We start from the raw sequence: 12,137 nt of genomic DNA on the forward strand, positions 1-12,137 counted from the left end.
AGATTCGAAATTCAAATGTAATATTTTTTTATAATTAAGTGTAACAGTATTTATGGCCAGACTAAGTATATTTAATATCTTTTTTATATGCTCTAAGAATAATTTAATATGTCAAAAGTCGATTGTATTTTGTAGCAATGTTTGATTAAAATCCATTCCGTAGTTTTTAAATGAACGAGTAACAAACATCCATCCATCCATACTCACAAACTCTCGTGTTTATAATATTAGTAGGATAATGTAATAGCATAGGACTCGAACGTCTTCAATAAAAGCTCTGAAGGTCGTTGACCCCGTGTACCTGCGTAACACGGAACGTTGACCTTTTGTCTCCCTAGATCTTATTGCTGCGCTGCGTGAATGTTGTATGATTCGTGTATATTGTTTACTAGCGGCCCGCCCCGGTTTTGCCCGTGGTACGTGTAGAGCGTACGTATGTCACTTTGTGCAGATGCAGCCTTTTAATGGTGAAATAATTTTTGAAAAAAAAAAAAAACCTACTGATCCGTCAGTAGGTTTTGTTTGAAAACATTACAAGCGTACATACAAGAACACAAATGTTCCTCTTTATAAGTTTTTATATTCCATAAGGTTGAAGCGATACGTTAAATATGAGTTATTTATAGGCTTTTTAACTTGGAGAGAAATGATATATGGAGACAAACCATGATACATCTGTTGGAACTTCATTTTTAACGAGACGAATCGAAAACATTATATGGAAAATTACTGTTTATGGAAGCGTTATAGTATGCCGATGATACTACAATAATAGATTTATCAAGAATATATTAAAGGCGTTTCATCGTTATCATTGAAATGTTAATGAAAAACCTTTTTAATCACTTGACAATTTAATATAAATGTTATTATGAACAATTTAATGTAAATTTTGCAATCCGTTAATTTTTAAATTATGCTAGAAAAACATTAAAAACATGCTTTTACTATAGAATCAATTACCTTCTCGTCTTACTTACTCATATTCAGAGTACGCTATACTCTATTCGATAGAGTACACTCTAATAGGAATGCTACCATTACACTGTGTAATTCCCTCACTTATTATTATATATACATGTGAAGCTAGTAAAAGCGCACAATACTAAAGCACATACGTTTGCAAATTTCAGAGCGCCTCCGAGACATCGGCCGGCGCCGGCGGCGGCGCCTCGTCGGGATGCGGCTCGCGGGTGTCCTCGAGATCGCGCACCTCCGAGGAGCCGCACATCGGTGAGTGTACACCTCCCGCAGTCATCTGCTTTTTATTTATATCATCGTCCGCAATGGAGCTGGTGGGTCGCTTGACGTCATTTGGACATTTGGAGAGGCGTTAAGCCTCCCGTGTCCACTTTAGAGGTGAAACTTGGAAGCATGACATTTTTTTTTTTTTATGTCACAGTCGGCAATGGAGCTGGTGGAAAGCCTGATGGTAAGCGCTACCACCGCCCATGAACATTTGTAGAGGCGTAAAGTCGATTACAGTCCTTACGCCTCTACATATGGATTGCCGACTTTAAATTGGGAAGGGATTAAGAAAGGATTGGCGATAGGAATAAAGGAAAGGACTGGGAAGTGGAAGGAAAAGGATATGGGCCTCCGGCTCCCCCACTCACCGAACGAAACACAGCAGAATGCTATTTCACGCCGGTCTTCTGTGGGGGTGTGGTACTTCCCCGGTGCGAGATGGCCCAATTCGTGCCGAAACGTGCTGGACTACCACATACAAAAACATTGTAAAGATTTTGATATATCTTCGCTGATTGGTTAAAACATTTTGTTTTTATATTTCATTGTCTGTCGCATTGGGCTAAAACTTGCAATTACATGTGATAATTTTGTAAAATAAATAAATAATAAATAATAAACAAATGCTGTATTGTTCGTTCATTTTGTATCATGAACTGTGCACAAATGGGAGAAGACTTAGTAAGTAGTTTCTTGAAAAGTAGTGCAATTTGAAATGTAACAATGTATTTTCGTTCTGATTTCCACATCGTAGTATTAACCGACTTATTCATAAAATTGTCCTCTTCCAGGCAAGTACAAACTGCTCAAGACGATAGGCAAAGGGAACTTCGCCAAAGTGAAACTGGCCAAGCACGTGCCGACCGGCAAGGAGGTCGCGATCAAAATCATCGACAAGACTCAACTCAACCCTGGCTCGCTGCAGAAGTTGTTTAGAGAGGTTAGTTGTTGTTGTTGTTTTTTGTTTAAGTTGTTTATAAATTGAATAAAATATATATTTTACGTGTAATAATTGACCTAAAGATAACATGAAAGAAAAACAAAAGAAGTCATAAATGTAACGTCATAATGTAACATTAATAATTAATTAATACATGTACAATATTTTTCTTATTACATGTATTGTTAGCTAGATATGCTGGATGAAAAACAAAGTGGCTAATACTATCTAATTAAAAAGCTAGTCAAGTAAATGCAAAAAAAAATCTTGGAAGCGTTGGTTTGCTAAATGCATTCTTCCTACTCCTACTTAATCCTACTATCCTACTAATATTATAAATGTGAAAGTATGTAAGGATTGTGTTTGTTGCTCTTTCACGCAAAAAGGACTGAACCGATTGCAATGAAATTTTGTTCGTAGACAACTGGAATAACATGTAGGCAACTTTTTATCCCGATATTCCTACGGTGTACGGACTTACGGGAGTGAAACCGCGGGGCGCAGCTAGTTCTTTTATATTTATCAACTCATCTCGCTGCAACTCAACGTTGAGGCAGATATATTTATGACATAGTACTATTTTTGTTAGAATAATATGATATACTAGATGCTCGTCCCGGCTCCGCACGGATATCAGGATTCCCGTTTATTAAAAGGATGAAAAGTATCCCATCACCCAAGTCATCTCATACCCTGTCTGTATAACAAATTGCATCGAAATCCGTTCGGTAGTTTCAGCGTGATAAACGGACAAACATCCAAACGAGCAAACTGACACGTTTAAAATATTATTGTGATAGTACGAGAAGGTACCACTACCCAATTCCAAATGACAACTATTATGCCAATCAAACACAAAAAGAATCGCGTCAATCGGTTGAAAACTTACGGAGTTAATGAATAACAATGTCAAAGAATATTTCAAACTGGCGGTCCGCCACGGCTTCGCCCGTGGTACTTGGCCATATAGCCATTGGCTTGTACATATGGCCTATAGCCTTCCTCAATAAATGGGCTATCTAGCACTGAAAGAATTTTTCAAATCGGACCAGTAGTTAGAGCCTTCAAAGAAACAAGCAAACTCCTCCTTCACTTTTGGAACGTCAGATGAAGAATTCTTATAGTACAGTATATTTTATAAATTCCAGGTTCGGATAATGAAAATGCTGGATCACCCAAACATAGTGAAACTCTTCCAAGTGATAGAAACGGAAAAGACGCTATATTTGGTCATGGAGTACGCTTCCGGCGGTGAGGTATGTATATTCATTTCATGTGTAATTGTTGTTTGTTCGTAGAAAAGTTTATTAACATTTATAAAGTAATGCACATGCAATGCTTAATTAATATCGCTAAGCGCTGGTTTCCTGACTTCGGCTGTTGTAGAATTATAATAGGAAAGCCCTCTATAGTGTTTTTGAGTTAATTAATTTGTATGATTAACTTGTGCCACTAAGTGTATACTCAAGTATATTGAAATAGGATTTAAAAAGCCTGTTACGGCTGTACAAAGTATGTCTTGCATAAGATTTTCAACAGTGGTCCTTCGAACCGGATTCATACAAGTTTTTGACATAAAATTTACTAAAGCAACAATTTCATTGGAAGTTTAGTCAGTAATCGTATAGTTTTAATCAATTTCGAACGATTATTTTCCAGGTGTTCGACTATCTAGTGCTGCACGGGCGTATGAAAGAGAAGGAGGCGCGCGCGAAGTTCAGACAGATCGTCTCGGCGGTGCAGTACTGCCATCAGAAGCGGATAATACACAGGGACCTTAAGGTGGGATTGAAAGTTCATTGATATAATAGTTCGCGACGTTTTAGTGAACGCAGTTTTGTCGTGGCGTGAAGAGATTAAAACTAAGCAAAGAGCTCATTGGGATTATACATGTGTTAAACAATTTAATATATAGGCAGATGTATTATTGCTATAGACACTATATAAATTTTGAGCTTTAGAGATGTTCAATAATTAATTACACTGATATAAACAATCATGTGGTATAAATGATTTTCACAATATGATAGCAGAATTGTAGCTAAATGCTGGCCAAGTACCAGACGTATGGCTCTGTTTTTGTCAGAGTATGAAAATGTATAAATATCACAAAATTAATGAAATTCTAATTAAAAACTTACGAGCTCCTGTTACATTTCCAGGCGGAAAACCTCTTGCTGGACGGCGAAATGAACATAAAGATTGCCGACTTCGGTTTCTCCAACGAGTTCACGCCGGGCGCCAAGTTGGACACCTTCTGCGGGTCACCGCCTTACGCGGCGCCTGAGCTGTTCCAAGGTTAGTGTGTGGTCCACAGCGGGGCAATCGGGCTGCAGCGTAGTCTGTAGAGGGGCATCGGTGGGGCAGTAGTGCGTGTAATATAATAATCATAATCAACACGCAGTAATAGTGAGTTGTCTAGTTTGGGAGAAATGTGTCTTATGTATTCTTTAGATATTAAAAAAGATATGTACTCTGCCAGGCATATGAGCTACATTGCATGGTCGCGAACTAACGGGTCGCTTTAGGGCGATATCAAGTCAAAAATTATTCCTAGTTTGTGGCCGTATTTAGCGCATTTAGCAATATTATTGAATTATTATTATTTCTGTTTTCTTAATGCATAGAGACAATTGTAGATTTAAATTTTTGTCTGTTACTATTGTAGATACTGTAAGGCTTTCATCCATCATCCAGCCATCCATTCAGCCCGGATTAGTCAACTTTTGGACCTAGGTCTCCCCCAAAATGTGCCATAGTTGCTGGTCATTGGCTTTGTAGCTTATTATAATGCTGAAATTGGTAATTTCAGGCAAGAAGTACGACGGCCCCGAAGTGGACGTGTGGTCGCTCGGCGTCATACTGTACACGCTCGTGTCCGGCTCGCTGCCCTTCGACGGCTCCACGCTGCGCGAGCTGCGCGAGCGCGTGCTGCGCGGCAAGTACAGGTGTGTGGGCGCACATACATACATACATGCGAACACACCTAGATACGTGGGTGTACACACGCGTACACCTACATGTACATACACACGCAAATATAAGTGCGTGAGAATGCGTGCACCCTCAAGTACGCATCTAAATGCATGAATTTAAAATTGTACATATGCTAATAGACTTGCACAGGATAGTGATAAGTTTCTAAGCAAAATAAAATATTTATAGGCTTGGATAGACTAATAATAATTAGTCTTGGGACGTAAATGTAAATCACCAATAACCATGTCCCATCACACATATATACAACACATTTCCAAATATCGTCTACAAAAAAAAAAAAAACTTGTCGCACAGAATACCGTTCTACATGTCGACCGACTGCGAGAACCTGCTGAAGAAGTTCCTGGTGCTGAACCCGGCCAAGCGCGCCTCGCTCGAGAGCATCATGCGCGACAAGTGGATGAACACCGGCTACGAGGACGACGAGCTGCGGCCCTACGTCGAGCCGCAGCAGGACTTCAAGGATCACAAGCGGATAGGTTGGTACCTGCCCCAAGCCCCTTCCCCCCACTAAAGTTATGGTGATCCTCATATATAAAGACGTGAGAAGAAACACTCCCCTCCTTCAACTAGTTTAATAACTGTATTAAGATAAATAGTAAGAAATAAACGAGCTGCGCCCTTGAGCACTAGATTGAGCCACAGCAGGGCTTCAAGGATCACATGCGGATAGGTTGGTCGCCCCAATTATATGGTGATCCTTATATATAAAGAACTAAGTCCCCTCCAGTTTAATTAACTGTATTGACGTAGTAGCATAAAGAATGACAAATAGACGGGCTGCGGCCCCACGTCTCCAGCCGCAGCAGGATTTCCGGAATCACAAGCGATTACATTGGTCGCTCTCGCCATGTTATGGTGATCTTTATGTGGGAGTCGTTACATTAGTTGTAAATTAAATGTGTTTTAGTTATATTATCAAAGAACTTAATAGAATTGGATTATGTGATCCTTTTTTGGGTTTGTAATGCCATCTAGTATATACTATCAATTATGCGAATATATTGAAGTGCAATATTATAAACATTGCTTCAAACATACTATGCATTTGTAATGCGCATACAACACATATATAAAAAAAAATGCCGCACACAAAATACCTTGACAGTTGCGGTGCACATAGCGATATTATGATGAATTCAGCTTGTCAGCCGTAGGCAGTTGGGAGCTTAACAAATGTTTTGCTAAATATAATGATAATTAATATATACCTGATACGGAAATAAGTTAAATGTATCGTTCTTATTTTAAAGATATATATGTACATGGATACTTAAAAATTCTGTGATATATTATATTACAAACAAGTAATAATTTCAGTTAATAAAATTCTATAAGTTATTTGATAGTCACAAAATACATTTCACTTACTTCCGTATCAATGAACGATGACAATAATTTAAAAACACAATGCGTCCAATTATATATATAATATCTCATGTTTAATATTGTTACATTTCATGCGCGTACGTTTGGGCACAGCGCAAGTCGGTACGTTCGCCATAATGTTCTATGTGTGTACGTACGTGGTTGATTCTGTCTTGTCTGACGTCTCGTTTGTTTAGTTGTCATTAAAAAAATAATAATAAAGTATAATATATAATTGGTTAAAAAAAACAGTTTTAATGGTGTCGGAATGTGTTTAAACTTGTACAGGCTTTATCTAAGAGCAGTGATTTATGTACGCATCGTACATTGAGAAAATCTGAATTAAAGAGTTTTTAACGGATTTACAACGCGATTTATTATTTATATAGTATATAATTTCAAATAATATAATGGATAAATTGCGTTTAAAATCCGTTTAAAAGTCTTTTATTTCTGAATGTATATTACCCGCGTAAAATCAAACACGAGATTATTCTTTTTTAAAAATATGATCACCGACGTTCCTGGGTCTAAATTCACTCTAAATTCTAAAATGAGACAAAATTCCAACAATTTCCTATCAAATAGAAAAAGAATAGCGTCAATCTGTTGTAATCCCAAGGAGTTAACGAGTAAAAAAAAAAACAAAAATTGAAAATAAAACCGAATTAAAAACCTCTTTTGTTTTTGAGAACATCAGTCGATTTGTAAATTGAATTATTTACAAAGAGAAAGCTTCAAATAAGTATTCATCACAAAGTTCTCAAATTTCACCAATTTATTTTGAAAATTTTGAGAACTCAAATTTAAAATTTGAAGACCTCGATAAGACAGAATTTTAGATGTTGTTCAATTATGTCTAGCTTTCATTCTGATTATTATTTTTTTTATAATTATCATCTTTATCAGCTTTTTTTTAGTGGCAGCATGATTGCAACAGCTTTTAGTGTCTTACATGGATATATTTTATACATTCAGTTTATTTTATAGTCAATGTTTTAGTGAGTTGGTGATGTGCTTTAGAATCTATGAGTCTTTATTAGATCAATTCAAATAAGAAAAAAAATTAAATTTTTTAACGTGAAATCACGTACAAATAATATTTAATAATAATGATTCACTATAAAGACATTCTATAGATAAAGTTGTATTATTTTGAATTGAAGTAATATTAAATTTTAGACATACTTAATTAGTTGAAACAAAAATTAACATTTTTTTTTGTAAATAGATATAATAACAAAAATATATGTTTAATATTATATGATGGATGCTTAACTTATTCGAAATCATAAGCATATATTTAACACGCTATTTTTAATGTTTCCAGAGGCGCTAGTCTGTTTGGGCTACAACAGACAAGAGATTGAATATTCGTTGGCGGAGGCGAAATACGATGATGTCTTCGCAACGTATTTGTTGCTCGGCAGAAAGAGTACCGATGTGAGTACATACATGAATACTTTATACTGGTAATGTATAGGTGAAGAGGTTGATCGTTTGATTAAACGCATTTACCTCAGAAACTACCTGAACGATTTCAAAAAATTCTTTCCCATCCACATGTATAATATGTTTTCAATTTGTATGTGATTCGTGGGGATATAATATGTATCTATGAGTGCCATGTATGAGTTATATGCTATATCTATATTATAGCCATGTGTGCCATCATATACGGACGAAGCCGGGGCGGACCCCTACTAATATGTACATGTATAGATAAATGTTCCATCATCATCATCATCATCATCAGCCCATATATGTTCCCACTGCTGGAACACAGGCCTCCTATGAGGGTTCAGGCCATAATCCAGCACGCTGGCCAAGTGCGTGCGTGTCGTCGAACTTTTGATTCTCGGACATGCCGGGTTTCCTCGCGATGTTTTCCTTCACCGTTTCAATATAAACGATTATAAGTCATAAACGTAATACACAAAACGCATTTCCAGCCGGAGTCGGACGGCAGCAGGTCGGGCTCGTCGCTGTCGCTGCGCAACGCGGCCGCGCCGCCGCCCGCCGCGACGCAGCCGCCCGGCGCGCACGCAGGTACGCCCCCACGCGCCCCCACACCGTTACATGCGGGTACACCGCCGTATATGCGGGTACACGTACCTGTATACCCGCGTATACATACACTCGCGTGTGCGACAGTTGGGTTAGATAATGGCGTAAATTTTTCATAAATGGTATATTCCTTTTGTAAGTGAATGTATGAATATGCATTACTTTTTTTCTTTGCATCATTGGTGCAATGTAAACGAAATAAATAAGTATTAGATTTTAGTTCCATTGTAAGTAATGATGATGTGTTTTTTTTTAACGTAATTCGTTTATTTTATATTGTGGGTTCTTTAAAAGGGATTCTAACGAGTTTAGTTATTACATATACATTTACTTATATACCATAAATGATAATTTAAAACCAGAGAATCCATTTTATTTATATCACTACCAGGACTTATGTACGGTGATATTGTTTCTTTAGTAAAAAATATTTTACATCATGACGAAACATAGCATTTAAATAAATATATAGCATAGGATTAAGGTAGCGTTTACGAACTTTTATTTATAAGTAATTTTATTAGATACATTAATCAAATACGCCTTGTAATATCGCTTAGGGGTTTTTAATTAAGATTAATTAATTAATCGATTTATTAATTCGGGCTTCAAGCTTATCTAACAGGGCTACAAAACGTAGGCAAATAGAAATATCATTTGAGGTCCATTTGTTATTTATTAGTTTCAAACTAAATGGATATCATTTTGGCAATATTGATTTATACGTTTTATTGTTTGTTTTTATGGTGTTAATATTGTTAAATTTGCATCAAAATCGCTATTCCAAACAATAATAAATATTGCAACGATAAATATAACAGATCGTATTTACACTGGACAGCGCCTTCTGTAAGGTTAAGATGAATTTTAAAATGCAATTAACTTCTTAGCGACTTAGCCTAGACAAGATTCTAGTTGCAAATATGATCTGTAGTTTTGTTTTTTTTATTTATTTATTTATTCCTCTAACATATTGTCCATTTAGTTTGAAGCGAACCTTATACGCTTATTATTTTTATTGTCTATACTATTATGTGTGCTTTATCGTGCTGTACACCCATCACAAACTAGTGCTGTTGAGAACGGGCTTTAATAACGTTAACGGTTTTAAAACGGGTTTTATTTTCTTTTTGCGCGCAAATCATACGTCTGAAAGTGGTGTGTTCCCTTTATCGATCGCGTATTAGAATTCCTAGTTGATGTTTCGTTGGTATTATTTTATTTTAGTGGTCGAATGCGTTGGTGTTTACCGCGGATTATTGTCGTTTTCCATCCTAAGTTTAACTATGCTATTAAACTATACGGTATTGTATTTTTAGTTACTTTTTTTAACGTAATTAAACAACACATGACTGGAATATTCTATGGTCAAGGTTGTGATTATGACTATAGTGAAAATTGTTAGAATAATTTCTTCATACATTTGAATATCAAATTAATTAAATTTATCCATTCAGTGTTGCCCTTGTGAAGTTTCAAATGTGTGTTACCGCCATTTACACTTACTTTTAATTGATTATTGCACTTGTGTTGTGTACAGCGTGTTTATTTTATCCTATATGTGAATTGTGTTTGTATTTGTATACAGAATGTTTAGTTTTGTGAGTGTCCAATTTGTACAGATATAACTGTCTGAATCTAATCTTTCTATTTTGCTAGCGAAGAATTCGGTGGATTTTTATATAAAACACGCTAAGGACTATTTTCTTGTCCTATATTTTTCTACTTTGTAAAATATGCAGGTAATGTACCTGTAAAATAACTACAATTTCTTGTATTTTTTCTATTCAATATTCTAAATTAAATGTTTATATTGTTTCTAGAGAATTCGTAATAGTTCTCTATGTTTTATTCATGAAGTCGTATATATCTTCCAGTTGAATGCTAGTTTGAAAAAATTATTTGTTTAAATTTTTTTTTCACTTTTGAGTCGGTATATTTCTCATTGTCTATACGATTATAGGGCAATAGTTTCAATATCCTGAATATGCTACGAAGTATCCTTATGATGGCTGCGATTCGCCATTAAACGGCAATATTGCTGAAGTGGTAATTGTTTCTTTGAACCAAGTCAGTGGTCACATTGTCTTCGTGGCATTCCATGTATCTAAGTGAGGGCAGCGTTTCCAAGCTTTACGTGTCTGTTCATTGTCATCATCTAGACGCAGAAATGTGCTGTATCACATACGTGTGTGTTGCCATAAGCTTGCAGTCGTACTTAGTGGTTTTTAACCATATGAATAAAAATGAAGTGAAGACGCATTGTTAGTTAATTGTTTCATCTACTTATAATGTCCAGCTGCCATTATAAAGATATTTGTCTATTTGTCAAGGATTCTATATGGATGTTGTTTTTACGATCACGTGGCTGTGTTAATTGGTAGGTTGTTTCATGATCGTTAGGCTACTGACGTTTCATTTCGTTTACACTGTTCTGTTGTTGTCTGTTTACCATAGATGTACGTGCGGTTACAGTCAGGCCACCGTTGTCAAATCTCGTATACAGCTCCACTAGCAATTTCAATCGGATTAAAACAACCGGTATCATCAGCGCATGTCAGGCTATGTAGGTTGTCATAGTTCGCTACGATAAGTCACGCACGCGTACGCGTACTGGTTTGTGTTGCGTGTACGTGTACGGTAACGTTGGTCCGGTGGCGCGGCGCAGGGCCCGGCGGCTGCGGCTCGCCGTCGCACCGCGGCGTGCAGCGCAGCATCTCGGCGAGCGCGCGCCCCGCCGCGTCGCGCCGCGCCTCCTCCGGCGCTGAGGTGCTGCGCGCGCAAGGTAACCGGCACCCCGCACACCCCATCCCACACCCCGCACCCCACACTCCACACCATAATACAATGTACACTCACCCAACCTCCGATATCCCTTATATGAATATACCCATATACAGTCACCACCCTACACTACGGCTTGTCTATCTGTTACAATCTATGTTTGATATATGTCCGATCGGGACAAATAAATATCCCAAAAAACGTCCATGTTACCCACTACGAATTAAATAATGAATACACTCCCCTCTATACGAATACGCACCTAATAAATTCACCGCAAATTCACCGTATACACCCTCGATATCACAAACATATTGTATACATTTTTTTTTACATAATTAATATAGATATTTCAAACACATAACTTATATTATAATGAATGCGAAAGTTCTATTGACAGATGAATTGTAAATTATATGCTAAAAACATTTAACACCAAAAATATTTAATTCTACGAACAGCAACACAAGTTTACACTTTAAAATCCTGCCTCACTTTCCTTACATATCTCACGTCTTTTCAAATCCCGATATTGCATGTATATGTGGCTTTTGTTTGCTTCTCTCGGTCTATATGTTTTATATATTCAAATTGGGTACATTATGGGTAAGAGTAAGCGAAAAGGGTAAAACGGAGGAAGGTTCAAATGTAGGGATGTAGTTGAAGATTTTGTTATTTTGTATACTGATATATATTATACTGTCTATTTGATATTTTGTATACTGTGTAA

General features: G+C 36.7%; 1 protein-coding gene across 19 annotated transcripts in view; it reads left to right on the plus strand.

Annotated features, from left to right (window-relative positions):
- LOC119836082 (serine/threonine-protein kinase MARK2-like) overlaps positions 1 to 12,137 on the plus strand; it is a 159,296-nt gene that overhangs the window by 126,970 nt on the left and 20,189 nt on the right. For 17 of the 19 annotated variants that reach the window (XM_038361317.1, XM_038361313.1, XM_038361314.1 and 14 more), the window contains 11 exons: positions 1,134 to 1,233; positions 2,040 to 2,188; positions 3,337 to 3,444; positions 3,848 to 3,970; positions 4,351 to 4,486; positions 5,001 to 5,136; positions 5,483 to 5,667; positions 6,671 to 6,679; positions 7,887 to 7,999; positions 8,509 to 8,605; positions 11,292 to 11,408. In XM_038361317.1, the coding sequence (XP_038217245.1) occupies positions 1,134 to 1,233; positions 2,040 to 2,188; positions 3,337 to 3,444; positions 3,848 to 3,970; positions 4,351 to 4,486; positions 5,001 to 5,136; positions 5,483 to 5,667; positions 6,671 to 6,679; positions 7,887 to 7,999; positions 8,509 to 8,605; positions 11,292 to 11,408 (1,273 nt within the window). The remainder of the gene's footprint in view (positions 1 to 1,133; positions 1,234 to 2,039; positions 2,189 to 3,336; positions 3,445 to 3,847; positions 3,971 to 4,350; positions 4,487 to 5,000; positions 5,137 to 5,482; positions 5,668 to 6,670; positions 6,680 to 7,886; positions 8,000 to 8,508; positions 8,606 to 11,291; positions 11,409 to 12,137) is intronic. The other 2 variants (XM_038361310.1, XM_038361307.1) reach the window with 2 other exon arrangements.

The sequence above is a fragment of the Zerene cesonia genome, chromosome 22 (assembly GCF_012273895.1).
Source record: "Zerene cesonia ecotype Mississippi chromosome 22, Zerene_cesonia_1.1, whole genome shotgun sequence".
Taxonomy (NCBI): Eukaryota; Metazoa; Arthropoda; class Insecta; order Lepidoptera; family Pieridae; genus Zerene; species Zerene cesonia.